At 43.3% G+C, this 20,772-nt stretch overlaps 1 protein-coding gene and 1 pseudogene across 3 annotated transcripts in view; one reads left to right on the top strand and one right to left on the bottom strand.

The window, feature by feature from the left end:
* The window catches only part of RHBDL2 (rhomboid like 2), a 66,261-nt gene that overhangs the window by 20,202 nt on the left and 25,287 nt on the right, over positions 1 to 20,772 (bottom strand). For both annotated transcript variants that reach the window (XM_081225824.1, XM_081225823.1), the window contains 3 exons: positions 9,211 to 9,477; positions 4,122 to 4,270; positions 308 to 420 (listed from right to left, as the gene is read on the bottom strand). In XM_081225824.1, coding sequence (XP_081081950.1) covers positions 308 to 420; positions 4,122 to 4,270; positions 9,211 to 9,456 — 508 coding nt within the window. In that variant the 5' untranslated portion in view covers positions 9,457 to 9,477. The remainder of the gene's footprint in view (positions 1 to 307; positions 421 to 4,121; positions 4,271 to 9,210; positions 9,478 to 20,772) is intronic.
* LOC308612671 (protein LTO1 homolog) lies at positions 4,588 to 5,544 on the top strand (annotated as a pseudogene). The gene is made up of 2 exons: positions 4,588 to 4,686; positions 5,020 to 5,544. The product of its transcript is annotated as a protein LTO1 homolog (transcript).

Below are 20,772 nucleotides of genomic sequence, written 5' to 3'. Positions count from 1 at the left end.
TGCCAATGCAGGGGACATGGGTTCAAGCCCTGATCTGGGAACATCCCACATACCGCGGAGCAACTAAGCCCGTGAGCCACAACTACTGAGCCAGCGTGCCTAGAGCCCGTGCTCCACAGCAAGAGAAGCCACCGCAGTGAGAAGCCCCTGCTCCCGCAACTATAGAAAGCCCGTGAGCAGCAACGAAGATCCAACGCAGCCAAAATAAATAAATAAAATTTATTTTTTTAAAAATGTTTATTACCTTTGTTTATTACCTCCTAAGAGTCCAAAGGTGTTGATTCTGTGTTGCATTCAGAACACTAACCTGCAATCACTCCTGCCAGGTACACCAGCCCCACGCGGAGGCCTTTGTGGACCATTTCCAAGGGGATACCCAAAACGAGCTGCATAACAAGATTCCCCAGGATGTGCTGAACTCTGCAGAGACAAACACAGTTGTCAAATATTATGACTAGCCCAGGCAGTTATTTCCTTGGGAGATTAACAGGCATTGATGTGTTGTTTTTAGTTAAGAATTTGCTTAACTTGAATTCCACTTTCCAATTTTTTTAGGCGACTTTCTTAAAAAATAAAATCTTACATGAAGCCTCAATATGTAAAGCAGATAAAAGGACATTTTAGAAGTACACTTTTGTTTTTTGTTTTGGCCACACTGTGCGGCATGCGGGATCTTAGTTCCCGGATTAGGGATCGAACCTGTGTCCCCTGCAGTGGAAGTGCGGAGTCTCAAACGCTGCACCGCCAGGGAAGTCCCAGAAGTATACATTTATTTTATAAGCTCTGTTTTACAACAATTACTGATAATGTCAAACAAACAGCAATGAGGCTTCTTTAAGGAAATAAGCTTGCAGTTACGGGGTTTAGATGACAACTGCCATCATACGTCAGCTTCAGCATATGCTTTTGTTTTGGTTGCATAGTAGTACTGAGAAAATACTAATTCACTCATGTAGAGTCAAATTTCAATCGATTTTTTTTTTTTTTGGCTGCATTGGGTCTTTGTTGCTGAGCGCGGGCTTTCTGTAGTTGGGGGGAGCAGGGGCTACTCTTCCTTGACCCCGCTTGTTGCAGAGCACGGGCTCTAGGTTCGCGGGCTTCAGTAGTTGTGGCTCGCGGGCTCTAGAGCGCAGGCAAAGTAGTTGTGGTGCATGGCCTTAGTTGCTCCGCGGCATGTGGGATCTTCCTGGACCAGGGCTCAAACCCGTGTCCCCTGAGTTTGCAGGCGGATTCTTAACCACTGAGCCACCAGGGAAGCCCCGAAATTTCAATAGATTTTTAAACAACCTGTCTTGCAAGTTCAGGATAGTCTTTAATGAAACAGAGATGGGAAGAGAAACTTCATTCCCAGTTCTACATTAAAAAGGTTTTTTTTTTTTAAGTTCACCAGAATGAAAAAAAAAAGAAGTTACCTAGTAACAATAGCTAAAGTTGGTATCTCCCATGTACCATAATTTGGCATATAACATTTTTGAGTACAGATGCTTTTTATTATACTTTTTAAATAGGGAAAAATATTTTTAAGTGAAATTCACGTTATTTTACTTGTCAAACCCCACAAGCATCTCTGGAGAATCTCTGAATGTAATTTAGCAAATTACCACATTACAGTAATCCTTAATTTACTTGCCATGTAGCACAATGCTTTATTTTTTTTTAAGAGATTTTGGGTTAAACCAAAAAGTTAAAAAATAACACAGGTGTTGAATCTTTCACAAAGTGCAGCCACTTTCATAGTAGTTTTAGGGATTATGTTTTTGAATTCTAATTTACTTAACAGATATCCAGCAGACTGCTGAAGAGGTTCTCTGGGCAAACCCTACAGAACAGATAACTTACCTTTAGGCCACATGTGCATCCAGCCACAACTCTCACTGTACAAGCCATCTTCAAAGACGTGAGAGGTAACACATAATTCAGCACAGAACAGCCTAGCCAGGACAGTTACACCAATCTTATGGAGACCTCAGACATAAACAGGTTTTTGAAATATGTGCACCGTGTGAATTGGAACAAGAAGTTCAAAGAAAGCTATCCCATCCCGTCCTCTGGGAACAGTGTGAGGACAAAGTGACTAATAGCACAAAACCCCAAAGAATCACCCCAAGCACTCTTTCCGCTGCTCAACAGCTAGAGTAGAAGTGGCATAATGCTGAGATCCTGTCATTTACCCAGAAGAGAAATACTAATTTTTTTCATCCAAATTCTATGCACCCTTCAAGGTCCAACTTGAATCCATGTCATCTGTGAAGCCATCCCCATCCTGATCATCCCCTTTTTCTGTTTATATTTATGTAGTTAATCCAACATCCATTTCTTTATCCCTTGTCTACCTCCTCTAGTGAGGGTAGAAGAGCTGGTATTGATTTTCCCAACCTCTCTTAGCTAGGGGTAGCCAGGTCACGTAGTCCTGGCCAATGAGACACAGGTAAGAACACTGCTAGGAGACTTTTAAGAGAGCCTCTATCTAAACAAAAGGGATGGATGTCACCAGTACCTGGTACTACCTCTTCCCCCTTCCTGCTTTGAATGCAGAGCTACAGCAGCCAACTTGCAACCATGACAGAAAGGTGAAGGGAAAAGCAGAGATGTCAGCACAGGATCAAGAGTCCTGGCTTCATTAAACAGATGAACCAACCAGCTACTGCTGGGCTTCTTATATGGGCAAAAGATTTACCTACATTCGTTTAGGCCCCTGTTACATTTTCTTGTCACTTGCATCCAAAAGCATCCCTAATTTATACAACCCCATATGTGACATGTCCTACACAGCCTTGCGAATTCTTTTTGAGCACCTTACTATATGTGTCAGACACTGTAAAAATTGTTAAAACCATTGTCTCATTTAATCACAGCAACCTTATGAGGTAGGTACTATTACCCCATTTTAGAGATGTGGAAACTGAGGCACAAAGACGTTAAATAACTACAGTATACTGTAATACTATACTGCCTTGCATTACTATTTAACTGACTGTTCCCCCTTATAATTTTAAAGTCTTTGAGTGCAGAAGCCACATTTGCTTCGAACATACTTGTTAAATGGAAAAACTAAAGTGTGGAAGTATCCACAGAAATGGGGCAATTGGTGATTTTGTCCCTAACTTGTCAAGCCTCTGAGCCCTGTGTCCTGCCATGGACTCCTATTTAGCCACTGGCCAGAGTTATCTTTCAAGATCCAGGGCTGGGTAGGTTGCATACATGAAGTTGGCCTCATCTGAAACCCCAGGAGTCCACCAGAGAGGAGGGGCCAGCAGCGAGCTGCTCACTGCAGTGGGCATGGTGAATCACGGATTCTGAGCAAGGTCAGAAGGCTATTAGCATTTAAGAAACTGTAAGCAGGGACTTCTCTGGTGGCGCAGTGGTTAAGAATCTGCCTGCCAATGCAGGGGACAGGGTTCAAGCCCTGGTCCGGGAAGATCCCACATGCCATGGAGCAACTAAGCCCATGCACCACAACTACTGAGCCTGAGCTCTAGAGCCCGCAAGCCACAACTACTGAGCCTGTGAGCCACAACTACTGAAGCCTGCGTGCCTAGAGCCCGTGCTCCTCAACAAGAGAAGCCACAGCAATGAGAAGCCTGCACACCACAACGAAGAGTAGCCCCTGCTCGCCGCACCTATTGCTTGTATTATTCTAAATGAACATTATTATACACTCATCGAAATGCTCATGAATTAATTTTTTGAGTGTTTGGCAGAGGTGGGGAGGATGGCACTGATGATTCACATGTTCAAAGGAACATTTAACAACATCACACAGCTTGAAGAACACACTTTTGGTTTGGTAACGATTTCTCTTCTCATTAATATTCCTACATACATACCAATATTAGGCAGTTACGATTCAATACAAAGTACACTGGACCTAGAGTTAGCACTAATGGGTTGAGATCCTCACTCTACAACTTAGCTGTGGGACACGGAGCAAGAGTCTACATCCCGTAAGCCTCAGACACGAAACAGCAGGAGTAATACATGCCTCCTGGGGTTGCCATGAGGATCAAACAAGATTATGGACGTGAAAGTTCCTGATCAGTAATAAAGCACCGAACAAATGCTCGGGGTTACAATGACTTATAGTCACCTCTGACATCAGTGACTTAACTGTCAGTCCTTACCCAGCATGCACCAGCATGTATGAGATAAACCTCCAGGCTTCCTCCCTCTTCTCAGGACTGTAGATAAAGGGACTCTCCAAGATGCCAGTGTCCAAGGTGATCCACTGTTTCTGCGGCTTCCACACAGCATAGTAAATGAACACTGCCAGCTGACAGGGAGGGGCAGACACAGACGTTAACCACACCTTCTGCAGAGAGAGGCCCCATTAAAGCCCACGGGCACTACCTCTGTTTCAAACAGTTAGCTCTCAAGAGGGCCACTCCCTAGCATGTGCTCAGAAGATGACAGGAATTCAATTCCCTGCCATATATCTGACCATACAACTGTAGGCACTTCCTCCAGCGATTAGGAGCAGCCGTAGACCAAACTTCAAAGAAGAATCTTTCGAACCCACTTTCCCCTCTTAAATACCCACTGCCATCATCTTCCCACACTCACTATTTGGTCATTCATTTACAACTTAATATGAAATTAAGTCACTGCTGGCTTCTGAAGAATAGAGGAGGAAAAGGGAAAAATAGTAACTTTGCAGTGGAGAAACCTGGAAAATATGACCTTAACCAAGTAATGAAAGTTAATGTCACAGGGATGTCATGTGGATGTCCCCTATCCTCTGCTTCCTGATGTGATCTGATGAGAAGCGTACTTCACTTCTGTGGTCTTCCTCCCTCAAACCCATAACTTCAGTCTAATCATGAGAAAAACATCAGACATCCCAGACTGGGGGACATTCTACAGGATACCTGGCCAGTACTCCTCAAGACTATCAAAACCATGGAAAGCAAAGACTGAAACTGGGAAGTGGACTTCACCTCCCCAGGACTGGTGCATCTGTGCACAAGCCTCGCGGGTCTGCGGCGGCAGACCTCATAAGGTCTGCCCTTACGAGGGGTAAAGGCAGAGGCAGGGGCAGGGGCAGGGGCGGCTGCCGCCACGGCCGGAAGTCAGGACACATTCGACGCCATCGTGATGGTGGATGAGAGGTTTCACAGGGAAGGGTATCAGGAAGGCTATGAAGAAGGAAGTAGTTTGGGTATGATTGAAGGAAGGCAGCATGGCACGTTTCATGGAGCTAAAATCGGATCTGAGATCAGGTGCTACCAAGGTTTCGCTTTTGCTTGGAGATGTGTCCTGCACGGTTGCTCCACTGAGAAAGATAGCAAGTAGATGAAGGTCTTAGAATCGTTGATTGCAATGATTCAGAAATTCCCTTATGATGACCCTACTTATGATAAACTTCACGAAGACTTAGACAAAATTAAAGGGAAATTTAAGCAGCTTTGTTCATTACTAAATGTTCAGCCCGACTTTAAAATTAGTACGGAAGGTTCTGGACTTTCATTTTGATGACAGACGAACAGACAAAACATCAAGGAACAGATGTTCGTATGTTAAGTGTTTAAAATATGATTAAAGGCAAAACAATGATGGGGGATTCATTGTTTTGCAGGGAGGGTTCCAGCTTGGCCGGTGAAAGGGCTTCCTTCCCCTGAGGTCTGCCTGCATCGCCTCGGTGCCCCCCACAGGGCCCCTCCGCACAAGCCTGTCCTTTGTTGGGCCCTGTCTGCTCTCCAGTCTGAACGCAGCCCTGGCAGAGCCCTCACTGGGTTGCACATGAGTTTCTTAGTTTTGACAAATGTACTATGGAAATATAAGATATTAGCAATAGGAGAAATTGTGTGAGGGGTATACAGGAACTCTGGTGTATACAGGAACTCTCTGTACTATCTGGGGTATACAGGAACTCTGGGGTATACAGGGGTATACAGGAACTCTCGGTACTATCTCTGCAAATTTTCTATAAAGCTTAAAAAACAATGTATTATTCTCTGATCCAGGATCCAGGCCATTGGCTCATGGGTTCTCGCCACCTGGCAGGCCTGGCTGGATATAAACTCAGGTTGGCTCTGGATAGGATAAACCTCCCATTTACCCCCATTTACCCCCCAGGCTTTGGTCAGTGCTCAGAGGGACAATTTTTTAAAAAATGAGAGCCACAGGGTTGACACGAAGCAGGTTAATGGGAAAGAGTGATGGGTACTGTGACATTTATTGACCCTTGAGATGCGCCAGTGCTGTGACCTGCTTCTCATGTTTTATTTAGTCCCTTCAGTAGCCCCTGAGGTGGGCGTTATTCCTGTTTTATAGTCGAGGAAACGGAGGCCCAAGAGACTGCCTGGTCCAAGGGCGGCGGGCGGCAGAGTTGGGAATCCAACTCCCATCTCCTGGTCCCCGCTCTGGAACCCGCGGTCGCATCCACAGGCTCGGAGTCCCTGCCCGCAGATCCCCGCTGTGCCCCGTGGAGCCCTGGGGCGTTGCCTGTGGCCATGGACGTGGGCATCTGGCTGAGAGGAGGAAAGGCCAGCCCTGTCCCCAGGGAGCCCAGACATGCTCTTCCTGTGTCCCCGGGTGGATGGGGCTCTGCAGCATCAAAAATGGTCAAGGCGGGGTTCCCTGGTGGCGCAGTGGTTGAGAGTCCGCCTGCCGAGGCAGGGGACACGAGTTTGTGCCCCGGTCTGGGAAGATCCCACATGCCGCGGAGCGGGTGGGCCCGTGAGCCATGACCGCTGAGCCTGCGCGTCCGGAGCCTGTGCTCCGCAACAGGAGAGGCCACAACAGTGAGAGGCCCGCGTACCGCAAAAAAAAAAAAAAAAAAAAAAGGTCAAGGGGAGGAGATTTTAAGGCCACCGCTCTATGTGCAGAAACTTTGGAGCCTTACTGCAGCCTTCCTTTTAGTGTGAGTTCTCTGTCTTCTGCCCGGACTTAAAGGCATCGTCTATACGTGGTGAGGTCCCGGCAGGCCAGTCCCCTGTGAGATGCGTGGCTCCCGGGCGTTTCTCTGCAAGTGATGGCCCGTGTCCAGGCCCCTCGGGCACCCCGGCCAGAGCCCTCTCCCCACCCGCTACTGGCCCAGGGAGCAGCAGATTTGGAAGACGTGAGTGAAATTAGCACACAGGTAGCCGTGAATCCGCTCCAGATTTCAAAATCATTCCAGAGCGTCTGGGTAGACTGTGCTCCCCAGGCAGCTGCTGGGGTGTCTCTGCGGGGCCTGGGACGCTGGCCCTCACCATGTGCCGAGGAGGGAGAAACGGTTTCTAGTTGTTGGAGGACAAGACTCCGCCTTTATCCTGCTTGACTTTCTTATGTGTGTCTCGCTGTAGGTTCACGGCCTGCAGTCCCAACCTCAGTTCTGCAGAGCCCTGGGCTGGGCACACGGCCTCAGATGTGCCTTCGTAGAGACACCAGCAGCGCTCATCTCTGGCTGGTGGAATGAAAGGGCTTTTGTTGTCATTTTCCTGGGTGGATTTTTGTGTTTTCTAAACTATCTGTTTGGACAATGTATTATTTTTATAATTGGAGAAAAAATAAACAACATATTTTAAAGAAAAAAAAAGACTGAGACACTGTCACAGATCAGAGTAAACTGGGGGGAATGTGAAAATTAAATGCAGCATGATACCCTGGGTTCGAGGGTACAAGAGGGACAGAAAGAGGACACTAATGGAAAAATTGGTAAAAGCCAAATTAAGCCTGTAGTTTAGTTAATACTAATATACTAATATGAGTTTCTTAGTTTTGACAAATGTACTATGGAAATATAAGATATTAGCAATGGGAGAAATTGTGTGAGGGGTATACAGGAACTCTCTGTACTATCTCTGCAAATTTTCTATAAAGCTAAAATTATTCCAAAATAAAAAATTTGTTTTAAAAAAGAATATATATTTTTTTTTTGGCCATGCCATATGGCTTGTGGGATCTTAGTTCCCCAACCAGGGATCAAACCCAGGCCCCTGGCAGTGAAAGTTTTGAGTCCTAACCACTGGACTGCAAGGGGATTCCCAAATTTGTTTAAAAATTTTTAATTAGGGAATTCTCTGGTGGTCCAGTGGTAAAGAATCCACCTTCCAATGCAGGAGACGCGGGTTTGATCCCTGGTTGGGGAACTAAGATCCCACATGCCGCGGGGCAACTAAGCCCGTGCACCACAACTAGAGAGAAGCCCGCATGGTGCAACAAAAAAAAAGACCTTGCGTGCTGCAACTAAGACCCAACGCGGCCAAAAAAATTAATTAAATAAATAAAATATATATATTTTTAAAATGGCCTTTGGCCTTCAACTATAAGTCTTACCCCCAGGTCTCCAGTCCTGGCCTACCCTGTAGATTTTAAACTTGCCAAGCCTCCACAATTACATGAGTCAATTCCTTAAAATAAATCAATCTCTCTCTCTCCATATACATGTGTATGTAGATAGATGATAGATAGATAGATAGATAATGTGTGTGTGTGTGAGGGTGTATACATCCTATTGGTTCTGCTTCTTTAAAGAATCCTGACTAATACAGTCCCTGATAAGGAAGTTGAGGCATCAGTGGGAATTAAGAGGATGACTTCCTAATGGCCCTAAAGTCACACCCCACAGGCAGCCATCCTCTGTCAATTCCTTTATGAGGCATCATGGTGTGGGAGAAAAAGCTGGGTGAGATGAGGCTCAGGAGAAGCCCACTCCTGGCCAAATAACTAAGTATGTGGCCTTGGGCAAATCGCCCCACGTCTCTGGGCCTTGCACTCTTTTCTGGAAAACAAGAGGGCTGACTAGACCAGAGTCTGAAACCCACTACATGCTGCCCATATTAGACATCATTAGAGGATCCCATTTTTTTCCTACTGAAATCTGGAGGCAACTTATAATTCTTCTAAACATATGGCTCCTGATAGACCTTACCAATCAATCAAAGTTGGTTCATGAGATCAAACCAATTTGCAACCCCAAAATTATTTGATTTCTAAAGTCCCCACAAACTAAAATGAAACGAAACCACTAAAACTGTGGTCACTGATGGGCAGGGGAGTTGTTTGAAAAATAAAACTCAACCCTTGGCTAAAAGTGACTGGGAACATAAGAAAAAGCTGGGAAGGGAACTCTGGAGAGGGTGAGGTCGAGTTCTGTGTGTGCTGTACTTGCCATCGCCAAGCTCTCCTCTTACGTTTTCCAGTCTCTTATCTAGACCTGATCTAAAGCCGCAGTGTGTGTGCAACCCCCCAGGGGTCCTTGCACCAGTGCCCACCACCCCCAATGCTTACCTCAGCAATGCTGATGGAGATGATGAACACAGGGGGCGGGAGGCAGTTAGCTCTTTCCAGGTATGTTCTTCGCACCGGTTCAGGAAGCATCCATTTTGAGACAGTCCTGTGGACCTTTTTAAGCTTGAAGGGATCTTTACCTGCCCTGTCCTCTCTCATTTTCTCCTCTTCCAGCATTTCTTTCATCTCTCTATCCCTATTCAGATTCACATCCTCTTCCATCTCCAAATTATGAACAGCAGCCATTGTCCTGGGTCCACCCTCCACCTGAAAGGGACATGAATGTCAGGGAAAAACAGATGACCCTATAGTTTTTGGGCCATGGCTCTTTCCTGGGCTCTCTGGCACAACCATTGGTTTCCAATGCCTTTCCTATGTGTTAATAGAAGGCAGCTGAAGATCTGGTGCCCAAATACACATAATATCCATACCCTCGTCACCAGTGTGTAATGGTGAAAAAGTACTAGAGTCTCCCCAACTGAGGGAGAGGACTCCCCAGAAGTCATTTATGGATTCACCTATTGACACCACCCAAAGGATGGACTGGAACTTTGGGATGGCAACTCTACCTCATATACCAATTCCTTCCCCTCTGCCACTGACTCTCAAAGCAACCATTAGTGTAAGAAGTAGCTTTGCCACGAGGTGAAGTATCTCAGAGCCCAAACCACGCTCACTGCATAACTGAACTCAGTTTTGTCCAGCTTAAGTAAATAATCTCCTTTCCCTTCTTAGTTTCATCTTGCTTCTGCTCCCAGGCCAAACGCAGATCTCTAGCTTCAGATTCAGAATAAAAAATGATTTACTGAGCATTGACTATATATCAGGTACTATGCTAGGGGCCCCATTATAGGTTAAAAATTTTGCTTCCCATTCCCTGCTCAAAACTGATTTAAATCCACATCTTCTCCTTCTAAATTATCAGTGTCCTTTCTAAAATGCCACCCTGCCCATTCTGTAGCACTTGGGAGTTAAGTTAGACCCTTCCTTACTGGTTCTCCAGATACAACATTAACACCCTCGCTAAAACACATCTTCCCAACAATTCTCTGACATCTGACACTCTTGGCTGAGTTCCTACTAATTTCCACATCCAGTATTCCCTTGAACTCAATCCTCAACATCCAAACACTCAAGGATTTATTCAACAGATATCTGTTGAACACCTACTCTGTATCAGGCCACCATCACTATCCCAAAGTGTTTAAAATGTCATGCAGGAGGCTGAGGTCAATAAAAATTACACAAGTAATTGTACAGTTACAGCTGTGTTAGGTGATACCAAGCAGATACATAGGTTACTGAGGCAGCATGTCTGTAACAGTGAGGCCTGCTCTACATACTCTTTCCTCTCCCTGTGTCATGGTGCTAGCTGTACTGTCCTTCTCCTTTTGGTTTAGTTCTGTTATATTTCACTTCTGGTTGAACTATTTAAATCTTTCAATCAAATGTTTTTAGGTCAAAAAAAGGGGTGGGGGAGGCTCAAATATATTAAGGGAAAAAAATAATGTTGCCAGATACTACAAAGAATACAATCCAGATACACCAGAAATACAGCTACACGTGGAACAACTCCTACAGAACACCTACTGAACGCTGGCAGAAGACCTCAGACCTCCCAAAAGGCAAGAAACTCCCCACGTACCTGGGTAGCAAAGCGGAGAGATTCCCGCACAGAGGATCGGTGCCGACTGGCACTCACCAGCCCGAGAGGCTTGTCTGCTCGCCCGCCAGGGCGGGCGGCGCTGGAAGCTGAGGCTCCGGCTTCGGTCAGAGCGCAGGGAGAGGACTGGGGCTGGTGGCGAGAACTCAGCCTGAAGGGGGCTAATGTGCCACAGCTAGCCGGGAGGGGGTCCGGGAAAACTCTGGAGCTGCCGAAGAGGCAAGAGACTTTTTCTTCCCTCTTTGTTTCCTGGTGCGCGAGGAGAGGGGATTAAGAGCGCTGCTTAAAGGAGCTCCACAGACGGGTGCGAGCCGCGGCTGAAACCGCGGAGCCCAGAGACGGGCGTGGGACGCTGGGGCTGCTGCTGCCGCCGCCAAGAGGCCTGTGTGCGAGCGCAGGTCACTGTCCACGCCCCCCTTCCAGGGAGCCTGTGCAGCCCGCCACTGCCGGGGTCCCAGGATACAGGGACGGCTTCCCTGGGAGAACGCACAGCGCGCCTCAGGCTGGTGCAACGTCACGCCGGCCTCTGCCGCTGCAGGCTCGCCCCGCACTCCGTGCCCCTCCCTCCCCCGTGGCCTGAGTGAGCCAGAGTCCCCGAAGCGGCTGCTCCTTTAACCCTGTCCTGTCTGAGCGAAGAACAGACACCCTCCGGCGACCTACACGCAGAGGCGGGGCCAAATCCAAAGCTGAGACCGGGGAGCTCTGAGAACAAAGAAGAGAAAGGGAAATCTCTCCCAGCAGCTTCAGAAGCAGCGGATTAAAGCTCCACAATCAACTTGATGTACCCTGCATCTGTGGAATACATGAATAGACAACAAATCATCCCAAATTGAGGAGCCAGGAGTCAGTGCTGTGCCTCTGAGGTGGGAGAGCCAACTTCAGGACACTGGTCCACAAGAGACCTCCGAGTCCCACATAATATCAAACGGCGAAAATCTTCCAGAGATCTCCATCTCAACACCAGCACCCAGCTTCACTCAACGACCAGCAAGCTACAGTGCTGGACACCCTATGCCAAACAACTAGCAAGACAGGAACACAACCCCACCCATTAGCAGAGAGGTGGCCTAAAATCATAAAAAGTCCGCAGACACCCCAAAACACACCACCAGATGTGGACCTGCCCACCAGAAAGACAAGATCCAGCCCCATCCACCAGAACACAGGCACTAGTCCCCTCCACCAGGAAGCCTACACAACCCACTAAACCAACCTTAGCCACTGGGGACAGACACCAAAAACAATGGGAACTACGAAGCTGCAGCCTGCTAAAAGGAGACCCCAAACACAGTAAGATAAGCAAAATGAGAAGACAGAAAAACACACAGTAGGAGAAGGAGCAAGATAAAAACCCACCAGACCTAACAAATGAAGAGGAAATAGGCAGTCTACCTGAAAAAGAATTCAGAATAATGACAGTAAAGATGATCCAAAATCTTGGAAATAGAATAGACAAAATGCAAGAAACAGTTAACAAGGACCTAGAAGAACTAAAGATGAATCAAGCAATGATTTAAAACACAATAAGTGAAATGAAAAATACTCTAGATGCGATCAATAGCAGAATAACTGAGGCAGAAGAACGGATAAGTGATGTGGAAGATAAAATAGTGGAAATAACTACTGCAGAGCAGAAGAAAGAAAAAAGAATGAAAAGAACAGAGGACAGTCTCAGAGACCTCTGGGACAACATTAAATGCACCAACATTCGCATTATAGGGGTTCCAGAAGAAGAAGAGAAAAAGAAAAGGACTGAGAAAATATTTGAAGAGATTATAATTGAAAACATCCCTAATATGGGAAAGGAAATAGTCAAGTCCAGGAGGCACAGAGAGTCCCATACAGGATAAATCCAAGGAGAAATACGCCAAGACACATATTAATCAAACTGTGAAAAATTAAATACAAAGAAAACATATTAAAAGCAGCAAGGGAAAAACAACAAATAACACACAAGGGAATCCCCATAAGGTTAACAGCTGACCTTTCAGCAGAAACTCTGCAAGCCAGAAGGGACTGGCAGGACATATTTAAAGTGATGAAGGAGAAAAACCTGCAACCAAGATTACTCTACCCAGCAATGATCTCATTCAGACTTGATGGAGAAATTAAAACGTTTACAGACAAGCAAAAGCTGAGAGAGTTCAGCACCACCAAACCAGCTTTACAACAAATGCTAAAGGAACTTCTCTAGGCAAGAAACACAACAGAAGGAAAAGACCTACAATAATGAACCCAAAACAATTAAGAAAATGGGAATAGGAACATACATATCGATAATTACCTTAAATGTAAATGGACTAAATGCTCTGACCAAAAGACACAGACTGGCTGAATGGATACAAAAACAAGACCCATATATATGCTGTCTACAAGAGACCCACTGCAGACCTAGAGACACATACAGACTGAAAGTAAGGGGATGGAAAAAGATATTCCATGCAAATGGAAACCAAAAGAAAGCTGGAGTAGCAATTCTCATATCAGACAAAATAGACTTTAAAATAAAGACTACTAGAAGAGACAAAGAAGGACACTACATAATGATCAAGGGATCGATCCAAGAAGAAGATATAACAATTGTAAATATTTATGCACCCAACATAGGAGCACCTCAATACATAAGGCAAATACTAACAGCCATAAAAGGAAAAATCGACAGTAACACAATCATAGTAGGGGACTTTAACACCCCACTTTCACCAATGGACAGATCATCCAAAATGAAAATAAATAAGAAAACACAAGCTTTAAATGACACATTAAACAAGATGGACTTAATTGATATTTATAGGACATTCCATCCAAAAACAACAGAATACACATTTTTCTCAAGTGCTCATGGAACGTTCTCCAGGATAGATGATATCTTGGGTCACAAATCAAGCCTTGGTAAATTTAAGAAAATTGAAATTGTATCAGGCATCTTTTCCGACCACAATGCTATGAGACTAGATATCAATTACAGGAAAAGATCATAAAAAATACAAACACATGGAGGCTAAACAATAAACTACTTAATAACGAAGTGATCACTGAAGAAATCAAAGAGGAAGTTAAAAAATACCTAGAAACAAATAACAATGGAGACACGATGACCCAAAACCTATAGGATGCAGCAAAAACAGTTCTAAGAGGGAAGTTTAGAGCAATACAATCCTACCTCAAGAAACAGGAAACATCTCGAATAAACAACCTAACCTTGCACCTAAAGCAATTAGAGAAAGAAGAACAAAAACATCCCAAAGTTAGCAGAAGGAAAGAAATCATAAAAATCAGATCAGAAATAAATGAAAAAGAAATGAAGGAAATAATAGCAAAGATCAATAAAACTAAAAGCTGGTTCTTTGAGAAGATAAACAAAATTAATAAACCATTAGCCAGACTCATCAAGAAAAAAAGGGAGAAGACTCAAATCAATAGAATTAGAAATGAAAAAGGAGAAGTAACAACTGACACTGCAGAAATACAAAAGATCATGAGAGATTACTACAAGCAACTCTATGCCAATAAAATGGACAACCTGGAAGAAATGGACAAATTCTTAGAAATGCACAACCTGCCAAGACTGAATCAGGAAGAAATAGAAAATATGAACAGACCAATCACAAGCACTGAAATTGAAACTGTGATAAAAAATGTTCCCACAAACAAAAGCCCAGGACCAGATGGCTTCACAGGCGAATTCTATCAAACATTTAGAGAAGAGCTAACACCTATCCTTCTCAAACTCTTCCAAAATATAGCAGAGGGAGGAACACTCCCAAACTCATTCTACGAGGCCACCATCACCTTGATACCAAAACCAGACAAAGATGTCACAAAGAAAGAAAACTACAGGCCAATATCACTGATGAACATAGATGCAAAAATCCTCAACAAAATACTAGCAAACAGAATCCAACAGCACATTAAAAGGATCATACACCATGATCAAGTGGGGTTTATTCCAGGAATGCAAAGGTTCTTCAATATACGCAAATCAATCAACGTGATACACCATATTAACAAATTGAAGGAGAAAAACCATATGATCATCTCAATAGATGCAGAGAAAGCTTTCGACAAAATTCAACACCTATTTATGATAAAAACCCTGCAGAAAGTAGGCATAGAGGGAACTTTCCTCAACATAATAAAGGCCATATATGACAAACCCACAGCCAACATCGTCCTCAATGGTGAAAAACTGAAACCATTTCCTCTAAGATCAGGAACAAGACAAGGTTGCCCACTCTCACCACTCTTATTCAACATAGTTTTGGAAGTTTTAGCCACAGCAATCAGAGAAGAAAAGGAAATAAAAGGAATCCAAATCGGAAAAGAAGAAGTAAAGTTGTCACTGTTTGCAGATGACATGATACTATACATAGAGAATCCTAAAGATGCTACCAGAAAACTATTAGAGCTAATCAATGAATTTGGTAAAGTAGCAGGATACAAAATTAATGCACAGAAATCTCTGGCATTCCTATACACTAATGATGAAAAATCTGAAAGTGAAATCAAGGAAACACTCCCATTTACCATTGCAACAAAAAGAATAAAATATCTAGGAATAAACCTACCTAAGGAGACAAAAGACCTGTATGCAGAAAATTATAAGACACTGATGAAAGAAATTAAAGATGATACAAATAGATGGAGAGATGTACCATGTTCTTGGATTGGAAGAATCAACATTGTGAAAATGACTCTACTACCCAAAGCAATCTACAGATTCAATGCAATCCCTATCAAACTGTCACTGGCATTATTCACAGAACTAGAACAAAAAATCTTAAAATTTGTATGCAAACACAAAAGACCCCGAATAGCCAAAGCAATCTTGAGAACGAAAAATGGAGCTGGAGGAATCAGGCTCCCTGACTTCAGACTATGCTACAAAGCTACAGTAATCAAGACAGTATGGTACTGGCACAAAAACAGAAAGATAGATCAATGGAACAGGATAGAAAGCCCAGAGATAAACCCACGCACATATGGTCACCTTATCTTTGATAAAGGAGGCAGGAATGTACAGTGGAGAAAGGACAGTCTCTTCAATAAGTGGTGCTGGGAAAACTGAACAGGGACATGTAAAAGTATGAGATTAGATCACTCCCTAACACCATACACAAAAATAAGCTCAAAATGGATTAAAGACCTAAATGTAAGGCCAGACACTATCAAACTCTTAGAGGAAAACATAGGCAGAACACTCTGTGACATAAATCACAGCAAGATCCTTTTTGACCCACCTCCTAGAGAAATGGAAATAAAGACAAAAATAAACACATGGGACCTAATGAAACTTAAAAGCTTTTGCACAGCAAAGGAAACCATAAATAAGACCAAAAGACAACCCTCAGAATGGGAGAAAATATTTGCAAATGAAGCAACTGACAAAGGATTAATCTCCAAAATTTATAAGCAGCTCTGGCAGCTCAATAACAAAAAAACAAACAACCCAATCCAAAAATGGGCAGAAGACCTAAATAGACATTTCTCCACAGAAGATATACAGACTGCCAACAAACACATGAAAGAATGCTCAACATCTTTAATCATTAGAGAAATGCAAATCAAAACTACAATGAGATATCGTCTCACACCAGTCAGAATGGCCATCATCAAAAAATCTAGAAACAATAAATGCTGGAGAGGGTGTGGAGAAAAGGGAACACTCTTGCACTGCTGGTGGGAATGTGAATTGGTACAGCCACTATGGAGAACAGTATGCAGGTTCCTTAAAAAACTAAAATAGAACTACCATATGACCCAGCAATCCCACTACTGGGCATATACCCTGAGAAAACCATAATTCAAAAAGAGACATGTACCAAAATGTTCATAGCAGCCCTATTTACAGTAGCCCGGAGATGGAAACAACCTAAGTGTCCATCATCGGATGAATGGGTAAAGAAGATGTGGCACATATATACAATGGAATATTACTCAGCCATAAAAAGAAACGAAGTTGAGCTATTTGTAATGAGGTGGATGGACCTAGAGTCTGTCATACAGAGTGAAGTAAGTCAGAAAGAGAAAGACAAATACTGTATGCTGACACATATATATGGAATTTAAGAAAAAAAATGTCATGAAGAACATAGGGGTAAGACAGGAATAAAGACAGAGAACTACTAGAGAATGGACTTGAGGATATGGGGAGGGGGAACGGTAAGCTGTGACAAAGCAAAAGAGAGGCATGGACATATATACACTACCAAATGTAAGGTAGATAGCTAGTGGGAAGCAGCTGCATAGCACAGGGAGATCAGCTCGGTGCTTTGTGACCGCCTGGAGGGGTGGGATAGGGATGGTGGGAGGGAGACGCAAAAGGGAGGGGATATGGGAACATATGTATATGTATAACTGATTAAATTTGTTATAAAGCCGAAACTAACACACCATTGTTAAGAAATTATACTCCAATAAAGATGTAAAAAAAAAAAAAAGAATACAATCCAATTTTTGTAAACAGTAATATATTGTGACACAGGAAAACATCTGGAGAATTAACCATGATTATATCTGCATGATAGGATTTCACTAGGTTTTTGTCCTCTATGCAGGAGTAGGTACAGATTTTGTGTACCCTGAAGCTTAAACAATTAGGGAGGGGGGGTTCTTTGGAAAAAATAATGTAAAATTAAAATTACAAAATAAAAAAATTATAAATGTACATACACTGCTTTAGAAGGAACCCATGCAAGTAGAAGTCTGAAGATTAAGCTTTATTAGTTTCACAAGTAATCCAGCCAAAACAATCCTAAAAAAGAAGAACAAAACAGGAGGTATCACACTCTCTGATTTCAAACTATATAAAAATCCACAGTAATCAAAACAGTATGGTACCGGCACAGAAACAGACAGACACGTAGATAAATGGAACTGAATAAGGAGCCCAGAAATGAACTCATACTTATACAGGCAATTAATCTACAACAAAAGAGGCAAGAATATACAATGGGGAAAAGACGTCCTCACACCACATACAAAAATAAACTCAAAATGGATTAAAGACTAAAATGTAAGACCTGAAACCATAAAACTTCTAGAAGAAAACACAGGGAGTCTGCTATTTAATATCAGTCTTAGCAATATTTTTTTGGATATGTCTCCTCAGGCAAGGTAAACAAAAGCAAAAATAAACAAACGAGACTACATCGAACTAAAAAGCTTTTGCACAGCAAAGAAAACTATCAGCAAAGGAAAAGGCCACCTGCTGAATGGAAAAAGATGTTTTCAAATGATATATCTGACAAGGGATTGATATCCAAAATATACGAAGAACTCATACAATTCAACATCAAGAAAACAAACAACTGGATTGAAAAACGGCCATAGGGAGAGATTGGTTCAAGATGGCGGGGTAGAAGGACATGCTCTCACTCCCTCTTGCGAGAGCACAGGGATCAAAAGTGACTGCTGAACAATTATCAACAAGAAGACACTGGAACTCACCAAAAAAGATACCCCACATCCAAAGACAAAGAAGCCACAATGAGATGGTAGGAGGGGCACAATCACAATAAAATCAAATCCCATAACTGCTGGGTGGGTGACTCACAAACTGGAGAACACTTATACCACAGAAGTCCACCCACTGGAGTGAAGGTTCTGAGCCCCATGTCAGGCTTCCCAACCTGGGGGTCCAGCAAAGGGAGGAGGAATTCCTACAGAATCAGACTTTGAAAGCTAGCAGGATTTGATTACAGGACTTCGACAGGACGGGGGTGGGGGGGGGGAACAGAGATTCCACTCTTGGAGGGCACACGCAAAGTAGCGTGCATATCGGGACCCAGGGGAAGGAGCAGTGACCCCATAGGAGACTGAACCAGACCTACCTGCTAGTGTTGGAGGGTCTCCTGCAGAGGCAGCGTGTGGCTGTGTCTCACCATGAGGACAAGGACACTGGCAGCAGAAGTTCTGGGAAGTACTCCTTGGCGTGAGCCCTCCCAGAGTCTGCCATTAGCCCAACCAAAGAGCCTGGTACTATCCAGTGCTGGGTTGCCTCAGGCCAAACAACCAACAGGGAGGGAACCCTGCCCCACCCATCAGCAGACAAGCAGATTAAAGTTTTACTGAGTTCTGCCCACCAGAGCAACACCCAGCTCTACCCACCACCAGTCCCTCCCATCAGGAAACTTTCACAAGCCTCTTAGATAGCCTCAACCACCAGAGGGCAGACAGCAGAAGCAAGAAGAAGGACAATCCTGCAGCCTGTGGAGCAAAAACCACATTCACAGAAAGATAGACAAGATTAAAAGGCAGAGGGCTATATACCAGATGAAGGAACAAGATAAAACCCCAGAAAAACAAGTAAATGAAGTGGAGATAGGCAACCTTCCAGAAAAAGAATTCAGAATAGTGATAGTGAAGATGATCCAGGACCTTGGAAAAAGAATGAAGGCAAAGATCGAGAAGATGCAAGAAATGTTTAACAAAGACCTAGAAGAATTAAAGAACAAACACCTAGAAGAATTAAAGATCAAACAAACAGAGATGAACAGTACAACAACTGAAATGAAAAATACACTAGAAGAAATCAATAGCAGAATAACTGAGGCAGAAGAACGGATAAGTGACCTGGAAGACAGAATGGTGGAATTCACTGCTGTGGAACAGAATAAAGAAAAAGGAATGAAAAGAAATGAAGACAGCCTAAGAGACCTCTGGGAGAATATTAAACGTAACAACATTTGCATCATAGGGGTCCCAGAAGGAGAAGAGAGAGAGAAAGTATCAAGAAAATATTTGAAGAGATTATAGTTGAAAACTTCCCGAACAGGGGAAAGGAAATAGTTACCCAAGTCCAGGAAGTGCAGAGAGTCCCATACAGGATAAACCTAAGGAGAAACATGCTGAGACACATAGTAATCAAACTGGCAAAAATTAAAGACAAAGAAAACTTATTGAAAGCAGTAAGGGAAAAAATGAGAAATAACATACAAGGGAACTCCCATAAGGTTAACAGCTGATTTCTCAGCAGAAACGTTACAAGCCAGAAAGGAGTGGCATGATATACTTAAAGTGATGAAAGGGAAGAATCTACAACCAAGATTACCCTACCCAGCAAGGATCTCATTCAGATTCGATGGAGAAATCAAAAGCTTTACAGACAAGCAAAAGCTAAGAGAATTCAGCACCACCAAACCAGCTCTACAACAAATGCTAAAGGAACTTCTCTAAGTGGGAAACACAAAAGAAGAAAAGGACCTACAAAAACAAACCTAAAACAATTAGGAAAATGGTCATAGGAACATACATATCAACAATTACCTTAAACGTGAATGGATTAAATGCTCCAACCAAAAGACACAGGCTCACTGAATGGATACAAAAACAAGACCCATATATATGCTGCTTACAAGAGACCCACTTCAGACCTAGGGACACATACAGACTGAAAGTGAGGGGATGGAAAAAGATATTCCATGCAAATGGAAATCAAAAGAAAGCTGGAGTAGCAATATTCATGTCAGATAAAAAAGACTTTAAAATAAAGAATGTTACAAGAGACAAGGAAGGGCACTACGTAATGATCAAGGGATCAATCCAAGAAAAAGATAAACAATTATAAATATATAAGCATCCAACATAGGAGCACCTCAATACATAAGGCAACTGCTAACAGATATAAAAGAGGAAATTGACAGTAACACAATAATAGTGGGGGACTTTAACACCTCACTTACACCAGTGGACAGATCATCCAAACAGAAAATTAATAAGGAAACACAAGCTTTAAATGACACAATAGACCAGATAGATTTAACTGATATTTATAGGACATTCTATCCAAAAACAGCAGATTACACTTTCTTCTCAAGTGTGCATGGAACATTCTCCAGGATATATCACATCTTGGGTCAAAAATCAAGCCTCAGGGCTTCCCTGGTGGTGCAGTGGTT

Source organism: Mesoplodon bidens, assembly GCF_964165515.1.
Source record: "Mesoplodon bidens genome assembly, chromosome: 2".
In the NCBI taxonomy this organism is placed as follows: domain Eukaryota; kingdom Metazoa; phylum Chordata; class Mammalia; order Artiodactyla; family Ziphiidae; genus Mesoplodon; species Mesoplodon bidens.
This window is presented reverse-complemented; position numbering and strand designations above follow the sequence as displayed.